The sequence below is a fragment of the Ostrea edulis genome, chromosome 2 (assembly GCF_947568905.1).
Source record: "Ostrea edulis chromosome 2, xbOstEdul1.1, whole genome shotgun sequence".
NCBI classification, from domain to species: Eukaryota; Metazoa; Mollusca; class Bivalvia; order Ostreida; family Ostreidae; genus Ostrea; species Ostrea edulis.
The window spans coordinates 55,032,458-55,052,397 of NC_079165.1; the positions used below are offsets into that span (position 1 = coordinate 55,032,458).

Below are 19,940 nucleotides of genomic sequence, written 5' to 3' on the forward strand. Positions count from 1 at the left end.
TCGCGTTACACTACCTTTTCAAAAGAAGATAAGGATGTAGAAGGGAAATAATATATATGTACTTATCCTGGTGTATTTGTTTGTAATTTATAGTTAGTTTATTTGTTCATTTATTTTATTTCTTCTATTCCTGTCAAAATCAGATTTATCACAATAAATACATTACCTTTATAAATTTAGATATAATCACCTGCTAGCAGTCTTGTATCGGGAAAAACCATGTAAACAAAAAAAGCACCCTTCGTGACCCTCCACCTCTGACATGCTCAGAACCCAACATCCGGTATCATCTTTTCTTTTCCGCCGTTGTGGAGTGCAGTCACGTTTTTCTCGAGGAGGAAAAGAATTTTTTTCTACTTGCTGTTTTTGGCTAAGTATTGCATGGTAGTTTTTGATATTACTTTATTAAGCAACATGGCTAATGAAGGTGAAAATTTTAAATCACCTTTTATTGCTATAGAGGGTGAGTACTGGGACTCTATTGATTCTCGTAGTTTTGGTCCCATTGACTCTGACCCTTTCCTTTCGTATGGGAGTGTCATGGATTCCCCAGGAATTCCTCCTACTCCGGTTATAGTCTAGTCAATCTAGCTCAAAAATGAGCAAAACCTCAAACTAATTGCAACAGAAATGAAATTTTGATTATTCATGCAAGAAAACACATGCAAACAACATATTAAAAATCGGCTTTTGTATTTCCATGGGAAAATTGGAATTTTGGGGTAAAATGATGTGTTTTTTCATGAAAATCGCTAAAAACTGGAAATTGAAGAAAATGTCCATTTTGTGTAACATACAGTAAAAATAAGTTTCATATCTCAAATTTCAACCTGGAAATGTTCGATTAATTTTTTTTTTACAGCAGAATATATTCTTTCCTTGACTGTAATTTTTGGGTAAAATCTTGCTTTTTTGAATATAATTGTTAAAGATTGAAATTTTAAGAAGAAAACCCACATTTTGTCATACGTTTGAGTCTACCAATAAAAAATTTAAGTTAGGATTTATTCTAAAAACTGCTCAACAAGTAAGATATATAGATTATTGGCAATATATATGAAAAATACCATTTTAGGTAGGAAAACCTACCTTTTTCTAAAACAAAAATAGTGAAAAACTGGAAATGATAGGAAATGACTGTTTTATAGAAGATATGACATTGATCTTATAAATTTAAGAATAAAACGTCCAAATGCACAACTAAACTTTTCTGCACCAAAATTTATTTTTCTTTGCCGAATTTTGGGCTGAAATCTTCATTTTCCAACAAAAATCGTTAAAAACTGGATTTTGGAAGAAAATACTTTTTCCTGTCCATTAGGCATATATGAGTTACCACATGAAGATTTATACATTAAAATAAACAGTTAACACAAAAAAAGTGCCCCTTCAAAAATGGTCTGTAAAAGATGACCTACATTTTTGCAGTTACTCCCCTTACATCGGAAGTTGGAGGAGCGCTTACCATTCCGGTCCTATGTTTCACATAAATACATGTAGTATTTTAAAACAAACAGTGTGTAGTAAAGCTTACGTTACCAAATTCTTTATTAAGCTGAGTTTTAACAGTTTGTACTACATCTATGACGAAACAAGGTTCAGTTTCTTCGATTTTATATAAAGAAATCTTTAATATGTGCACTTCGTCAAGTTCTAGAGTTTGGGAAAGAGGGGGGAGGGGTATAGCCGTATTTGATGTTTAGTTCTATCCAAATTATTGTGCAATTAATACCGAGAATTTCAGGAGTAATCTGTTTTAAAGAAGGGGGGGGGGGTGAAGATAATTTCACAATATTGCCTGAAAATTGACAAGTAAATTTTAATCCAAAGTTATAAAAATCCTTGATGTTGTGTGTGTGTGTGTGGGGGGTGGGGGGGGGGGGGTGGGGGCTAAGGTTGTTCTCTCAGTTCAATTTTACACTTCCACTGTGTACAGTTTAAGAGAATGCTATTTAAAAAAAAAAAAAGAGGAAGGAGGGCAACCAATCTGTCTAAAAATATCGACCTCTGTACGTAAAAATTTATCAACTTTGCATGTAATGATAAAAGGTGTAGAGCCATTATTGCTACGTGCCTGATAATTATATAAGTGATCATTTGAGTAATTGCAGTACAGTTCAGTCCATGTTTTTACAAGTACAACGGCTAGTGTCACAATTTGCCTTGCATTTACAGCGAAAAACGTTCAAAAGTTTATCTGGCGCGACTTGTAATTTAGTTTTAACAGATACAAGAATTGCTGAAAGCAGTGATAAGCCCCAATTCGAAGGATCCAAATTAAATTCTTGCAGTGCTCCTTTTCTGCAGCTGTAGTTAGTAGTTAGTGGCAATGACTGAACTTATAAAAATGATATTGTGTTAGACAATACTTCACAAAGCAAATCTCCTATAAGTGTCTCTATGGTATTCCATCGTACAAAGTCGATATGACATCGACACCAGAATATATCTTTTTGCTCTATGAAATCCTCATATAGGAAGGTGAAGATAACGAACAGTGATCCATCTCGTGACTCCTATAATCAATACAAAATAGAGAGGTGGGCAAACACGGACCCCTGGATATACCAGAAGTGGGATCAGATGCCCCCTGACAGTAGAAAAGGTATACAGAGTGTTATTTATAATCGTACGTTTCTTTTCTTGCTATTCGATTAGTTTCAACATTTGTCATATTAAGTTTTAAGGGGGGGGGGGGTGTTCTTGGTGAAAACTATGTGAACTTAGTTTTTTGTGAGACATTGAATTTTCTTTTTCTACTGTTTATTCACAAATGAAAGTGTACATTAAATCTATTAAATGTTCATTAATATGTTTTAAATATTATGTGGTATTCAACAGTCGCTTGTCTTTTTCCTTTTTCCACTAAAGTGTAATCGATGTCAGATGACAGAAACTTACGGGAGTTTTTATTCCCCTCCCCCTAACTAATTGAATTTAAATTTTCATCCGTTTCATTCAGTTATGTTTATTTCAGAGTTCGTTGCTATTTCTGTGCTTTATATATAGACATTTCAAACACAATATGCATTTTGTATGATCCTCTAAAATTTACGATAAATAACTGTATCCCATTTCCATTCTCAATGATCGTGTGCCAGCGTGGCGAGAATTCCATCGTCATCGAAAACAAGTTTTGTCTTGAATAGATGGCCGGGCGGTCTAGCGCGCTGTTCGCATGCTGCTAGGAGATGTGGTTCCGCAGGTCGTGAGCCCAAGACTAATTAGAAAGAGTAACTACTCGATTTTACATCAAATCATGATACTAAGCGCAAGTGTTTATTAATTATATTATCAATGTTTTATTATCATTATTATTACCCATGAATGACTCCCCAAACCTGAATTTGAAAAAGAAAAGCAAAAATACTTTACTTACTTAGTTTTATAAAAGTTTTTATACAAAGCGCTTGCTCAAATGATGAAGATACACAATAACTGAAACTTTTAACCCGAATGGCTTTCCATACTTTCTTTTTTAACAACCGCAATTCCCCCTTGTAAATTGACACTAATTCTTTAAGACTTCATTTATAATTGATTATTCATAACTTTTAAAGTAAATATTGTGTTTTATAATTAAAATTAATTCAGTAGAGGGTCAAACAAAATATTTTGAAGCTTTATTCGCGAAAGTTCCCCGGGAATGGAAGTCGGCAAAGAATATGAGATGCTGAGCAATATTGTATGTATATAGAAGGTCTTAAAATCACCTTTTTAATACAACTGTTTAGCTGTTTAATCGCGTTTTTTATTACATGCACTTTAGATCGTCGTGTATAACTTTATTCCGATGACTGTCACAGTTAAGTTACTCCCCTTTACGTGTACGGTGTGCCGTAAACATCACAAAATATCGATGGTTTACTAAAACATTTAAGTCTAAATTTGAAATATTTCCCATTGTCCGATTTTGTCCGATTTTTTGTATGTTGTTAATCACGCTTTTGTTTATTAAATTCCATCGAGTTTGTTTCTGTTGCAATTACTTTGAGGTGATTTGCTAGATTGACTAGACTATTACGTCAGTAGGTCAACTTAGAGTTACCTCTACCATTACTCGACCTCCTTGTAGTCCGGTGGTTAGTTCTCGCCCGGAGAGTTTTCCTTCGGGTAACCGTAGGGATACGTTTTATCGGTCTAGGTGGCCAGCTAGATTTCCTCATCCCATGTATCCTGTGCCACCTTATACCTACTCGATTCAACCTGTGTGGTCAGGTCAAGGTTTTGTCAGTAAACCTAACTTAATTGAGTCCTCCAATAAGGACGAGATTAAGTCTTTGGTTTCTTCTATTCAGAAGCTTGAGGCTTCCCTTTCTTCTAGATTCAAGACAGTGGAACGTAGGCTCGATTTGATTGAAAGCAAATCAACTACGTCCCCCACTGTTCCTGGGGCTGCTCTTGTCACCCCTCGGCCCGCTTTTGATAATAAAGCGGACGAGGAGGATGACTCATTGTCTTTGGCTCCCAGTAGTCAGGAGGCATCTTTTCTTAGTGATAGTTGCCTTTCTCCTGTTCATTCGGTTGATGAAGGTGGGTCTTCTCAGGATCAGCTTCCTGTAGAGAATCTCTCTCTTAAAGCCAAAGTTTATGCAATTCGTAGAGAATTGTCAGGTCCCGATTCTTTAGTTTCTCCTCCCAGGAGTTCTCACAAACCTTCTGATTTTCAGTCCTGCTCTGGTCTTGTGAGAGATTCTTCTAAGTCGTATGTATCTTTTCTTGAGTCTAGTCATTTTAAATCTGCATTGGCTTCCATTAATTCTCATCTTGTCGACGATCAGATGGCCTCCAATAAGGCCTCCAGTTTAGTTAAACAAAATCTGGCTTTTAGTACATCTTCTTTCCCAGGTAAGGTTAGAATGAAGTATTTTGATATTCATGATGTTTCCTTGGGAAAATCTCAACCTGTTTTTGATAAGACTTTTTCTAATCTTCTTGGTGCTAAGTCTTCTGAGAGTGTCAAGTTATCTCAGACTTCATATTCTAGGTAGGAGAACAATCTTCGGGGTGTTGCCGCAGCTTTTCAATATGCGGAGCACTTTCTTGCTGCTGCAGGTGCCTCTCTTAAAGATAAGGGCGAAGAATTTGATGATGTTCGTTCTTTTCTTCTCCAAGTAGATAGATGTCTTTGCACTTCTCAGCTCTTGAATCTTGGCGCTATTGCCAATTTTTCTTTAGCCAGGAGACAAGAGATTCTTCAAAAATCTAACGTCTCTGAGTTTCTTAAAGACAACCTAATTTCTTCTCCTCTTCATAAAGAGCAGTTATTTGGCATCTCTTTACGCAAATTACAAGAGGAATTACACAAAGAACCTCCTACTGTTAAAGTGGATGTACAACTCAACAATGGTAGTTCTAGGCGTGTCTATTGTTCTTCTAAATCAGATTCTTCTAGAAGTAAGTCGCAAGGTTCTGGTTCTGCTAAATCAGGCTCTTCTCTGCAAGGTTCACGTAACCTTAAGAGAAGTAATGAGCATCGTTCTTTCCTGTCGGCTTCTGGATCTAATAATAAAAAACCCAAAGTAGCCAAGGGTAAGAAATCTAAGTTTTGATGGCCCCCCCCCCCCCCATCCTGTAGCACAAACCACTCTTTTCGAGGAAGTAGGGTTTCCCTTTCCTCGTCTTCCTGTGGGAGGACGCCTCTCTCTTTTTCTTTCTCATTGGTCCCGTCTCATTTCGGACAAATGGGTTCTTTCTGTGCTACGGAGGGGTTTAGAGCTTCAATTTCGAGAACATCCTCCTCTCTCTGCGGTTCCTCTGGAACTTTCAATGACCAGAGACCCGCAGAAAAATCTGTTGTTGCAAGAGGAAGTGTCTTTACTTCTCCAAAAGAATGTATTGGAAGAAGTAAGTCCACCTCTAGGTTGGGGGTTCTACTCTCATCTCTTTCTTGTACCCAAAAAGAATGGACAAATGAGACCTGTGTTGGACCTCTCTTTTCTGAATCAGTATCTGGTGATTCCATATTTCAAAATGGAGACCAACAGGTCGATCAGAACATCTCTCCATACAGGGATGTGGACGTCTTCTTTAGATCTGACGGATGCTTACGTTCATGTCCCTATAGCTCCGGCTTATCGGAGGTTTCTTCGTCTTGTCTGGGAGGGCAAGGTATATGCCTTCAGGGCAATGCCTTTTGGCCTATCTACTGCTCCTCTAGTGTTCACAAAAAAATTTCAAACAGTGGTTGCGTATCTACACTCCCAGTCCATTTTCATCCATACATATCTAGACGATTCTCTGATCAAGAATTTTTCTTTCAACCTTCTTCATCAACATACTCATCGAGTTATTCATCTTCTGTTGAATCTGGGTTTCCTTATTTTTTGGGAAAAGTCAGAGATAGTTCCCAGTCAGAGTTTCATTTTCCTAGGGGAACACTTTCGAACAGATCTTGGTATAGTTCTTCCTCCAGAGGAGAAATTCTCAAGCTTCAGTATATGTTGGATCAACTACTTTCAGCCAAATATGCTTCAGCTCGCCAGTTTCTACAGCTGAAAGGTTTTCTGATTTCTCTGATGGACATAATACCTTTTGGTCGTCTTCATATCCGTCCCATTCAGTGGTATCTTCTGGAATTTTGGGTACCAACCTCACAACAGTGGTAAGCTGTTATTCCCATTTCCCAGATTGTATCCTCATCTTCTGTGGTGGTCAGTGAGAGAGAATGTTATGATAGGTTGCTCTCTAGACCCCCCAGTTCCTTCTATGACCATGTTTACAGATGCTTCTCTGACAGGCTGCGGAGCTACCCTGGAAGGCAGAGAGGCATCAGGTCTATGGTCCGGTCTCCAATTGACAGAACACATAAATTTACTGGAGATGCGGGCTGTTCTTCTGGCATTGAAACACCTTTCCCATTTTGTTCAGGGTCAATCTCTGATGATAGCCACAGACAATACAACAGTAGTTGCTTATCTGCAGAATCAGGGCGGCACACATTCTCAGTCTCTTTACCTTCTGTGCAAAGAAATTCTGTTGTTTTGCCGTTCCCTGGGAATTCGCTTGTCAGTCAGGCATGTTCCTGGCAATCTGAACCTAGTAGCAGATGCTCTCTCAAGGTCACTGCATCCAGTGAATACAGAATGGGAGTTACATCCAGCAGTCTTTCAGGAGATCTGTCTCAGGTGGGATCGTACTCATATAGACCTCTTTGCTACGCATCTGAATTGCAAACTGCCAACGTTTGTCTCTCCGATTCCAGAAAGCAAAGCTTTAGCAGTAGATGCAATGTCTTTCGATTGGAAGGGGATGTTTTCTTACATGTTTCCTCCTTTCGCCTCCTTCCCAAGATTCTACACAAAATCAGGGTAGAAACTTGAAAGACCATTCTTATTGCTCCAGCATGGCCAAAACAGTTGTGGTTTCCAGATCTTCTTCAACTGTGTTGTGCGAGACCAATTCTTCTTCCTCTCAGGAAAGATCTTTTGTCTCAATTCAAAGGCAGGAAAGTTCATCAGAATCTTTCCAACCTCCATCTACACGCATGGTTACTGTCAGGGAATCTCTCAGACAGGATGACTTTTCTGACAGAGCAGCCAAACGTATCTCTAATTCGGTCAGAAAATCTACAGGAGCAATTTATGACTCTAAGTGGAACATCTTCTGTTCTTGGTGTCGTTTAAAGGAAATTGATCCTCTCGCAGTTACTGTCCAACAGTTAGCTGAGGTTTTAGTCTATCTGTTTGAAGATAAAGGCTTCTCTCCCTCTACTATTAAGGGCTATCGTTCAGCTTTATCTAGAACTATAGTTTTGTCAGGAGGTCCTGATTTTGGGAAGAATGAGTTCTTGTCCCTCATGGTCAAGAATTTTTGTTTGGAACGGCCTAGACAACGTAGGTTGGTTCCATCCTGGAGTTTAGCTTTGGTTCTTAGGACTTTACAATTTCCTCCTTTTGAACCTTTATTTTTAGCTCCCTTTAAGTTTTTGACCTTGAAGTGCTGTTTTTTATTAGCTTTAGCTTCTGGTCGTAGAAGGAGTGAGATTCATGCTCTCTCCATTGCAGATTCTTGTCTCAGATTTTCTGCAGATAATTCTTCAGTTACTCTGTTGACAGATCCATCTTTCTTAGCCAAGAATCAGTTATCAGATAAAGGGTCTGGACCTATTGTTATTCCTGCTCTACCTAAATCATTAGGTAATCAGGATTTATGTTCAGTGCGTACACTTCAGAAATATATTACTGTTTCGTCAACGCTCAGACCTTCTGGTTCTACTAGACTTTTCATTCCCATTAAGATAGGTCTAAGTGATATTTCGGCTAAGACTATTTCTACTTGGCTTTGTCAGACTGTTAAGATGGCTTACCAGTCTTCATCTCCAGAAGCCTTTTCTCGTGTTCAAGTTCAGGCACATGAAATTAGAGCTAGCTTGTCTTGTTCCTGGGCTATTTTCAATTCCTCCTCTATGTCGGAAATCGTGTCAGCTGGTTATTGGAGATCTGATAGTACCTTTTATAACCATTATCTTAGGTCTATGCCCCTTCATAGTGACAGTTTGTTCTCGCTTGGGCCTCTAGTTTCAACTCAGAAAGTGGTGTTTCCTCCTCGTTGCCAATCTCAGGGGGATTCAGCTCTACTTTGAATTCTGCTTATCTAAATTTATAAAGGTAACGTATTTATTGTGATAAATTCTAAATTTTTAGTATTGAAATTTGTATTTGTTAAATAAATACTTACCTTTATAAATCAGAGGTCCCAAACCACCTCCCCTTCATCCCCCTTCTAATTTTTTGTTTTATGTCAAAGAATAGATGATACCGGATGTTGGGTTCTGAACATGTCAGAGGTGGAGAGTCACGAAGGGTGCTTTTTTGTTTACATGGTTTTTTCCGATACAAGACTGCAAGCAGGTGAATATATCTAAATTTAACTTAATTTTACTTACCTTAAAGGTAAGTATTTATTTAACAAATACAAATTTTAATACTAAAAATTTAGATTTTCAAAGATTCATGTTTTGTATTCCGAACCCGATCTCTTTATATGGGTATATATTTTACATATATTTGTATATAACCAATAAATAATAACTATAAAATATTTCTTCCTTTCTTATTTGATACTTAGTTTTATTTTATTTTTTTCAGTTGTGGTTCTTTTTTTTTTTTTTTTTTTTTAGATACAATGCTTTAAAAAAAATCCACCTAATATATTTATAGTATCTATAAAAGTGTGTCATACATAGAGCACATGCTCACCAAAAATGTCAGATTCTGTATACTTATACAGAAGATACCCTCTGAGTTTAGATGATCTTCAAATAATCTATGGTATGTTTTTACTGTAATATTATGTGGTAACTATATTTATTGTGAATAGCTATATACGTATATGTACTAACATATATGTATTAATTATGCTGCACAAAAACTGTTTGTTTCCTATGTTCAAAATATCTTATATTTCAAAGTGCATAAATTTGACATAAACTCACAAATTTACAAACAATGAAATCTACATTTATAAATATGCAAGACATACATGTAAATTCATTTAAGAAATAAAATTTCAGTTTTGAAAATACAAATAGGCCTACTGTTAGCGTTTCATGAAAAGTATGCCTGCGTGAAACATTCTATACCCTCGTGTATTTTTACTAACCATTCAAAAGTTATGACTAAGGTTAAAGATTTTCAAAAGTAGTTCAAATTTGAAAGGTGAAGAATTGCATGTAAAGAAAGGTCTTGTCACAAGGAGTACACATGTGAAATATGAAAACCCTATCAACATGCATTCAAAAGTTATGCCAAAGGTTCAAGTTTTTGCTGACAAACAGACGGATGGACCAAAAACTATATAAATGCGCCCCGAATATCCGAATACGGGGGTATAACATTTGCTTTTCAAAAGCATCATTCTTGTATTCAGAATCTTTCTGGAAAGGGGCGGGGGGAGGGGGTTGTTGACAAGAGTGCACATTAATTTTGTTTCGCTATCAACAACAATTATTCATCATGTTTCAATAATTATAATAAAATTTAAGGACAATATTTTTTTTTCCATTTCACTAATGAACATAATTTTTAAAGTACTTCATACATCGTACATTCTGAACTCATATTTTGCACGTGCACTCTACTTTGTATTATTCTAATATTTACATAGAGGCTTTTCTTCCCTGATTAAAACAACTAATATAACATCATAATTTAACAAATTAATGCAATTCTCACGATACACTCGTAAGAGAGAGAGAGAGAGAGAGAGAGAGAGAGAGAGAGAGAGAGAGAGCAGTAACCCGCGTATACGTGTACATATACAGAGACCCGGTTCGGAATACACCAACATTGAATTTGAAAATTTTATCAATCGTGTGGTCAGGTGTTATATATATTTTATTTCTCTTCTACATCCTTATCTTTTTATGAAAATGTAATGTAACGCGTTCATTTGGGAGAGAGAAAAAATCACCTAGCTGAGTTCGATTTTGACCCCCCCCCCCCCCCCCCCCCAAAGAAGGAAAATTGGAATAAAACACAAACATACAATAAATCAAAAACATACAGGAATGTCATTGAATATAACACTCTTATATTTTTTAATAAAAAGGTAGATTAAAGCGGCTATTTAGAAAAATAAAAAATATCGAGACCGGGACCGGCTTTTAGCACTGTTTTTACTTCTCGGTCCCACCGGTCCCTGAGTTTTCACATATTATCTTACGAAAGACGACAATAATATTATCAATCAACTATCAAAATGCAGGCATGATATGTAATATCTAAATTAACGAGAAATTGGGGCTAAAATATTCTGATGTATTCTGTTTTTATCGAATAAAAAAATCTGGGACCGGGACCGAAGACCAGGTTTTAGTCACGGGACCGAGACCGAAGACCGGGACCGAGACCGGGTTTTAGTCAGTACCATAACTAAATGTCCATCAATTTCTAGCATCCAATCTGAAGATTAATTTCTCCTGATTGACCAGGTAAATTTGAAGGCGGTGCTTATTTTCTCGGTCCCAAATAAAATACCGTACGGTTTCTTCACGGATCACTGGATGTGGGCGGAGCTCATCTATGGTCATTGTTATTTACCTGGCCGAGAGATCAGGGTGCTGTGTATACTTTTGATGTACACAGGAAGGGTCTTAGGGGCGTCTGCAGTGTTTCTGTGGTCAGAGTGTTTGTACAGTGGTTGTATCCCTATGGCTAGATGACACACAGTCAGATCATTGGCTCAATAAATAATTTCTTTTATAAAAATAGATATATCATAAATTGATAATATACATTATTTCAATAAGTTACAAGTTTTAGAAATTAATGGGCAATTTATTGTTTGATTTCTGATTGTGTAATTTATAATGCATGTATATACAGGGGGATTACAATTATATTAAAATAGCAGTTGTGGACAGGTCAATGCTATCAAAACTCTAGAATACAAGGCTTCCTCAAGACCTAAAGAATGCCTGTAGGTACTGGCTGTTATTGTTATCAAAACACCTCTCAGGGGTAGCTCTAGATCACAGTTTCTGCAGATGTCACTCCACCTGAGATCTATGTTAAATGTTTGATTGACAGATGGCTAACAATTCGGGGGTGTTACCTTAAAGTTGGGTCTTTAAAAATCACAACAGCTGGATAACGGCAGGGCCAAGATGACTCAGGTGAGCGATGTGGCCCATGGCCGGGTCTCGTTTCTCTTTCCCTCCTTTTCTTTTCGTTTGCTACGAATATGTTACATATGTATAATCATATACCTTCTTAATATCTCCAATGCTTTGATTATTGCAACTAAGTGTGTATTCAGTTTATTAATTACATGTATATGTACATTTAGTGACCTGTACTTTGGGAGAATTTGTAGGCTTATATAGGCTCTAATGTTAAAATATACTATTACAGAAATTTTATAATTAATTCATTATAGCCTCTGCTTGCATAAAAAATAATACATGTGGAGCTAGTACTCTAATCTTTTTTCAAAAAGATAATGCTATCAGAGACGGATAAGAATTGCGGTTTAGGGGGGGGGGGGCAAGTTTATGAGGCAAGGGGTCTAGGGGCCGCTTTGAGGGCCGCGAAGCTCCTGGATTTTACAGACTTTATAGGTCCTGAAATATGTCTCGTAAGTAGTCATTTTTGACAATCTGATTAAAATACAGATCTCTCAAATAGCACACAGCTGTGTTAATTTTAATCAGATTGTAAAAGTAATTCAATAAATCAAAAGATTTTGTCATTTATTTCTCTGAGAGTGGAAGAAATTATTGCTTCTTTTACCGTTTACATTTTTCTAAACAAGAGACCACGATTTACGAGACCCCCCCCCCCCTTTGGGTACCTGTAAAGTGCGAAACGAAACGGAACGAAATCTACCGAAACGAAACGAAATATACCGAAACGAAACAAAATCCACCGAAACGAAACGAAACCTACCGAAACAAAACAGATTGTATAATCGAACTCTTTTAATTATAATACTTAAAAATGGTATCTTGGGCCCCTGTGAAAGTTACCACATATAAATAAAATTCGCCTCCCCTTTGATATAGGCTTTTGGCTTGACTGATACAAAGTTTTAAAAGTTGGAGAGGGGTGGGGGGATGGGATGAGTAAGCACAAAGTACATATCCGAAGTTGATTAAATACCATGTGCAATTAGTTTTGGATCCATAAATTTCAGAACAGAGGATTAAAGTCTTGGAGGTCTGGGGAAACACACTAAACGAGGGGTGGGGTCGCTGGCGTAGGATCCCTCTTTGGGCATAGATATATTGTTTGAAGAAGATGGTGTCTGAGAAAGTTGAGAACAGGAAGAGCTATTAACCTCGTATTTGATCTCTAACTGCTGAGGTGCGAGTACTTTCAATAATGGGGGAAAAAAATAGTATACCATATTATATCAATGCAATTCGGTAAGATATATATACATGTATTATTAAAAATTATTATTGATATGTAGTGAGTCTAAAGATAACTTTATACATTTGGAGTGTTGCTAAGACGGGGAATTGAAAACGGGACGGAAAACGGAATTTTTTTAATGCAATAATATCAGGAGGAGATCAGCATTTTGTAAAATCAAAAGGCTTATGAACAAGGGAAGCAGCAATTACAAAGAGAACGGGAGGACATACTCAGAATCCACCGTTTGATATACTACATACAAATCCACCATATCCACATGTATACATAGATGTGTCTTTAGAGCAAAAATACTGAAACATGTATTTATGCCCAAAGGCGGATCCAACGCCGGCGACCCCACCCTTCGTTTAATGTATTTCTCCAGACCTCTGACCTGTGAGACTGTAACCCTTCGTTCTGAAATGTATGGATCCGAAGGGGAGGCGAATTTTATCTATATGTGGTAACTTTCACAGGGGCTTAAGATACCATTTTAAAGTATTATAATTAAAAGAGTTCGGTTATACAATCCGTTTTGTTTCGTTTCGGTAGGTTTCGTTTCGTTTCGTGGGTTTCGTTTCGTTTTGGTAGATTTCGTTTCGTTTCGGTAGATTTCGTTTCGTTTCGCACTTTACAGGTACCCCCTTGCCTCTCCTACCTAAGTTGAAACGCCAACGATATCCATTTGTAATCACCATCTAACAATATAATTGCAGTGCAATGAAGAGGGGAAGAAAATGTTTAAAACAAGTAAATGATTGGACCGAGTCCGTATTTCAAAGTAATGAGCTATCTTCATATAATTTTAAGCTTTCAAAACTATACTATTCTAACTATAAAAGATAAATACTATTCTATCAAAGAGATAAATTAAAAAAGGGGGGGGGGCACATATAAATAAATGAATAGGCCGAGTCCGCGATGGGCCGACTTTGTTATAGTCCGACTTCTCCAGTACCCGCACGTGACTCAATCGTAACAACTCGGCCATTTCCGTAACCGACAAATAACTCAAAAGCGGTAAATCTAGTACTGTGTTTTAAATGCCAAAACCGAAAACGGACATATACAGGTATATATGATCAAAGCATGGTACAATCAAAAATTGAGATCACATGTTCAATTATTACTTTTGATATGTGCAATTATCACAGAAATATTAAAACCCAATTTTGAATTTGTTACGTAACTGTTAATTAAATAGTCAATACATTGTTAAAAATCACAGATTTTTTATTTTCAAGATATCACCAATCAAATATTTTTATTTTATGAAATCAGGTTCAAATTTCTTTCTTCCCCAACAAAACCATTATACTATTATGAATATTAAAACCCAATTTTACAAAAATAAATCAATTAATCTTTTCTAATGACTGAAATTCATCTATATTAAAGCTCGGAATTAGTTATGTAACATTGTTAAAAATCGGATTTTTTAAATTTCCAAGATATATGATGTAATAAAAATCAAATATTTTAATATTTTTTAAATTCAAGTTCAAATTTTCTTTCTTTCCCAACAAAACCATAATATTTCTATTATCATCAAAAAATGATTGCCGTATCTTTTATGTTAATCTAATTATTTTGTAATTATTTTTTGCGAAAATCAAATTGAAAATAAAGGCTCTGAGGTAGAACATAATTTATGTGGCTAAGGGTTTTGCCATAATTTAGAAGAAAAAAAGAATGCCTGATAATGATAAATTTTATTAATTAAAAAAAACTTTGTATTTTAATGGTATCTTGAATTAAGGGAACTTTGTTGACAATACAGCAGTTCTTAAACAGAAAAAAGGTGGGGGTTTTTTGTTTTTGTTTTTTGTTTTTGTTTTTTGTCCACTGTCATTAAGATGTACAGAGTTTCTGGAATAATCCTGATTAAATTTTATCTTTCTTCATTTGCGCCTCATATCGGTCCCTTGATAGTTCCTTCGAATGTTTGAATTTTCCTCGTGTGGGAACTTCGCATACATAAATAAATCGCACTTCTTCCTTGAACGTGTCAACTAAGTTTGCAATGTTCAAAAATATTTCGCACGAAGAGGAATTGTCACTAATGTCATTTCCACCAACTAAAATAATAACAATATGAGGTCTGAATTGCCTAACTTCCAATACTTTTGAACGAGGTATATTGTCTGCCCGCAAACCAGGCACACCAAAGAACTTGGAAATACCTGGCATTTTTAAGTCACCTTTGCAAAAATTTTCGAGTCGGGTGATATAGCTTGAACCAATCAATGATACAAAGATTTGTTTAATATCGTTTAAAAAAACAACATTCTCTTTATAAAATCATGCATAGAATGAAGAATGTCCGTGTAACGTATATGCATTGTATATATCAAACTCTGAGATTATCCCTGTTTACCGCACACACTGATAACCACGTGTTTGCATGCTCTTTAATAACATATACTCGGCATTCTGAAATAAACTGATGTAGAGACAAGACGCATTCTGTTATACTGTACTACTTTACATGGTGTCAGAAGTAAAAGTACTAAGTGAAACTTCTGTATGTGTATCTCTGGATATTTGTCACCATGAGCAATCACGAAGATAATGCTGCTGCTGCTCCCTCTATTCCTGTCCTTGTGAATCCAAACATTCCAATACCTGGAAAACTGGATCTTAAAGGAAACCTGTGCACGAACTGGAAAAAGTTCAAGCGGATTTGGAGCAATTATGAAACAGCGTCTACTCTCAAGGAAAAAGACAAGGAGGTGAGAACTGCTACCTTTCTTATTTGCATCGGAGCTGACGCTCTGGATATTTTTGATGGTCTTCAGTTTGACTCTGAACATGACAAAAAAGACATAGACAAAGTTCTAGAAAAATTTGAATCCTTCTGCATTGGACAGACCAATGAAACTTATGAAAGGTACACTTTCTACAAACGAGACCAAGAAATCAATGAAAACATTGACACTTATGTGGCAATTCTCAGATCTCTAGCGAAAACCTGCAGATTTGATGCTCTAGAAAACGATATGATCCGAGACAGAATTGTACTTGGAATCCGTGACAATGGAACACGCAAAAAGCTACTGCAAGAAGCAAAACTGGACCTAAGAAAATGCGTTGACATATGCAGAGCAAACGAAAAGTCAACATCGCAACTTAAAACCATGGAGGAAGTTCACGCTGTCAAATTGAAAACCATGCGAAAAACTAAACCGCCGAGAACAACACAAGCGCACAGAAAAGATTTCAAACAAGTCCCAGAAACAAAAGTTCAAAAGGAATGTTTATATTGCGGTAAAGAGCACCTCTTCCGTAAGGAATTGTGTCCAGCATGGGGGAAAACATGCAGGAAGTGCAATAGAATGAATCATTTTTCATCAAAATGTCTGCAGACAAAGTCGAAATCAAAACGGGAACTTGTAAAACAAGTCAACCAGGAATCCAGTGACGAGGAATTCATCCTCATGATCGAAAATGTTAATGCCATTGAGAAAAAGATTTTTGCAGAAATCGAAATTGGAAATGATACAGTGAAATTTCAATTGGATTGCGGATCAACCGTAAACGTTCTACCCGAGAAAATTTACAAAGAAATCTGTAATGACCCCTATCTCAGGATGTTACAAAAGGCAGACATGACTCTGATAATGTTTAACAAGTCGGAATGCCAACTCCTTGGAAAACGGCGAATAAGCGTCCGCAACCCCAAAAACAATAAAAAATACAACATAGAAATTGTTGTGGTCGAAGGAAATCTTAATCCTATTCTCGGAGCAAAGGCTGTACAAGGGAATGAAAATGTTAACTGTCAACACAGAAAACATAGCAGCCATTGAGTCAGCCTCCCAAAGCAACTTCATCATTGAAAAATACAGTGACGTATTTAATGGCCTGGGTAAACTGGATGGAAAATTACACCTCGATGTTGACAAATCAGTTACGCCAGTAAAACTACCAACAAGAAAAGTCCCGATTGCAATGAAGGCACCGTTAAAATCTGAAATCAACAGACTGTCAGATTTAGGCGTTTTGGCTCCAGTAACAGAACCGACTGACTGGATATCGTCATTGGTGGCTGTACGGAAGCCCAGTGGGAAAATGCGTCTGTGTATAGATCCCAAACCTCTGAACAAAGCGCTAAAGAGAAATCACTATGCAACACCAACTATAGATGATATTTTGCCAGAACTAAGCCAAGCCAGAATTTTTTCTGTAGTAGACTGCAAGGATGGCTTTTGGCATATTACTCTCGATGATGAGAGCAGTTTTCTCACAACTTTCGGAACCCCTTGGGGTAGATATCGATGGCTCCGCATGCCATTCGGTATTAAACCAGCAAGCGAAGAATTCCAGCGGAGAATGGATGAAGCTCTATCTGGTATACATGGAATCAAAGCGATTCATGACGACATAGTCGTATACGGTTGTGGAAACTCGGATGACGAGGCCATACGTGATCACGACAAAAATTATCTACCTTGCTAGAGAGATGCAGGGAGAAAGGGATCAAAATCAACAAAGACAAAATGAAACTAAAATTGCGATCCGTGTCATATTTGGGACACATTATCTCAAGCGATGGACTCAAAGTTGACCCCTTAAAAATCAAGGCAATCACTGAAATGCCAAGACCTAAATGCAAAGCAGACATACAACGTTTACTAGGAATGGTAAATTTTGTCCAGAAATTCGCGCCAAATCTCTCGGAGATAACAGCACCCCTCAGAGACCTACTAAAAGCAGAATCAGAATTTGTGTGGGACAATGCTGTACATGGCAAAACATTTGACGAATTGAAAAAACTACTATCTACGAGTCCTATACTTCGTATCTTTGATCCTAACCTACCGACGACGGTACAGTGTGACGCATCTGAACGCGGACTAGGAGCCTGTCTCATACAAAATGAGCAACCCGTTGTATATGCATCCCGTGCATTAACGCCTACCGAAGTCAACTACGCACAGATTGAAAAGGAACTACTCGCTGTTCTCTTTGCCATGGAACGCTTTGAGCATTACACACTTGGACGGAAAGTAAAAGTGGAATCGGACCACAAACCGCTAGAAATCATCAGCAAGAAAAGTTTAGTTTCCGCTCCTAAACGTCTTCAACGAATGCTCTTGCGTCTTCAGAAGTTTGATTACGAGATCACATACAAACGAGGTCTTGAAATGTATCTTGCTGATACACTGAGTCGCGCCTATCTGCCAACTGTACAGATACAAAGAAATGATTCTGAAGACAGAGTACTCGCCATTACCGACCGTGCAAAATCTGAAAAAGATGCAGAGTCCGTTACAATGAGTGAATACGTCACCATCTCGTCCGAAACTCTAAAGAAAATCAAATCTGCAAACTCGCGTGATGAAACAATGCAAAAGCTGTACAAAACAATCAAAGATGGTTGGCCGGAGCGAGATGAACTGACACCCGATATACAGATCTTCCACACATTCAGAGACGAATTGACTTCACAGGATGGTTTAATTTTCAAAGGAGACCGCATTGTTATTCCACCTACATTGAAAGGTGAAATTCTTCAAAAGGTACACTCCAGCCACATTGGTATTCAAGGATGTTACCGTAGAACCAAAGAATCACTATATTGGCCAAACATGATGAAAGATATCGAATCTTTTATCAAGGAATGTCCAGTCTGCGTTACCATACAGGGTGAGCAAGGCAAAGAAACTCTCATTTCGCATGAAATTCCTGATAGACCATGGCAGAAAATTGGAACTGACCTATTTCAATTTGATGACAAACAATATCTCATCACTGTTGATTACTATTCCGATTTTTTTGAAATTGATCGTCTACATGATAAAAAGTCAAAGGAAGTCATCACCAAACTCAAAGCACAAATGGCCAGACACGGAATTCCTGAAATTTTGATTTCAGACAACGGTCCGCCTTACAATAGCAAGGAATTTGCTTATTTCTCAGAGAACTATGAGTTCAAGCATACTACGTCATCGCCATTGTACCCAAAATCTAATGGGAAAGTTGAAAATGCAGTTAGAATTGCAAAGAACCTAATGAAGAAATGCCAATTAGATAAAAGCGATCCTTTCCTCGCTCTATTAGATTGGAGAAATACTCCCTCTGAAAATATTGGAACTTCTGCAGTTCAACGACTAATGGCACGCCGTACAAGAACTCTGCTACCAATCAAAACCGAACTTTTGAAACCAGCCCTAACCCCAAATGTCAAAGAGCGATTGAGAGAACGGAAACATAGATCAGCATTTTACTACAGACCTACCAGAGATTAAAAGTGGGGAAACCGTGAGAATTCGACCTTTTGGACATGAAAAAAATTGGACGAAGGCAAAGGTCAACGAAAAAGTAAACATCCGCTCGTATCAAGTGATCACGGAGGATGGTCTCCTCTATCGACGAAACAGAAAACATTTGCGCTGCACAAATGAGCCCTTTGTCGAAAATAACGAGGTAGTGACAGATAAGACCGTTAGCACAGCCGAAAACACACCACCATCAGTAGATAAGACTACAATTGGAAATCATAAACCACCGTCAGCAGATAAGACCAATTATGCTCTGACTTCGACCAGGAGATCTACCAGAGAAATTAAATTGCCGAAACGATACGAGGACTTCAAAATGTATAAGTGATTATATAAAGTGATGAGGCATAATAATCCTCAAATATATATATATATATATATATATATATATATATATATATAGTGTAAATATATATCCCGATATTTTAGAGACAAAAGTTAGTTATTATTTTTATCATAACTCTGAATTATTAATTTAATTCATAACACTTTGTTAATTTTGCAGTATTTTTTCACTCTCTTATAATGTAAAATAAGAATAATTAAAGAAGGGGGATGTAAAGTATATGCATTGTATATATCAAACTCTGAGATTATCCCTGTTTACCGCACACACTGATAACCACGTGTTTGCATGCTCTTTAATAACATATACTCGGCATTCTGTAATAAACTGATGTAGAGACAAGACGCATTCTGTTATACTGTACTACTTTACAGTCCGTTTTCAGTTTTGGCATTTAAAACACAGTACTAGATTTACCGCTTTTGAGTATGCTGTATCTCCAGTTTAAGG

The 19,940-nt window shown here is 37.0% G+C and overlaps 2 protein-coding genes across 4 annotated transcripts in view; both read left to right on the plus strand.

The window, feature by feature from the left end:
• Positions 1–288: 288 nt before the first annotated feature.
• Positions 289–19,940, plus strand: part of LOC125679370 (uncharacterized) — a 91,787-nt gene continuing 72,135 nt past the window's right edge. Inside the window, exons 1-2 of one of the 3 annotated variants that reach the window (XM_056154485.1) lie at positions 289–384; positions 8,749–8,852. The gene's annotated coding sequence lies outside the window, so the exon portion shown is untranslated. Of the gene's footprint in view, positions 385–8,475; positions 8,610–8,723; positions 8,853–19,940 lie in introns of those variants that run through there. The other 2 variants (XM_048918554.2, XM_048918556.2) reach the window with 2 other exon arrangements.
• LOC125679978 (uncharacterized protein K02A2.6-like) lies at positions 16,812–17,318 on the plus strand. Its single transcript, XM_048919427.2, has one exon. The coding sequence runs from the start codon at positions 16,812–16,814 to the stop codon at positions 17,316–17,318; it is 507 nt and encodes a 168-aa protein (XP_048775384.1).

Excerpts from the sequence above, each read along its gene's own strand:
- LOC125679978 (XM_048919427.2), top strand. The coding sequence starts at position 16,812 with ATGAAGGCACCGTTAAAATCTGAAATCAACAGACTGTCAGATTTAGGC.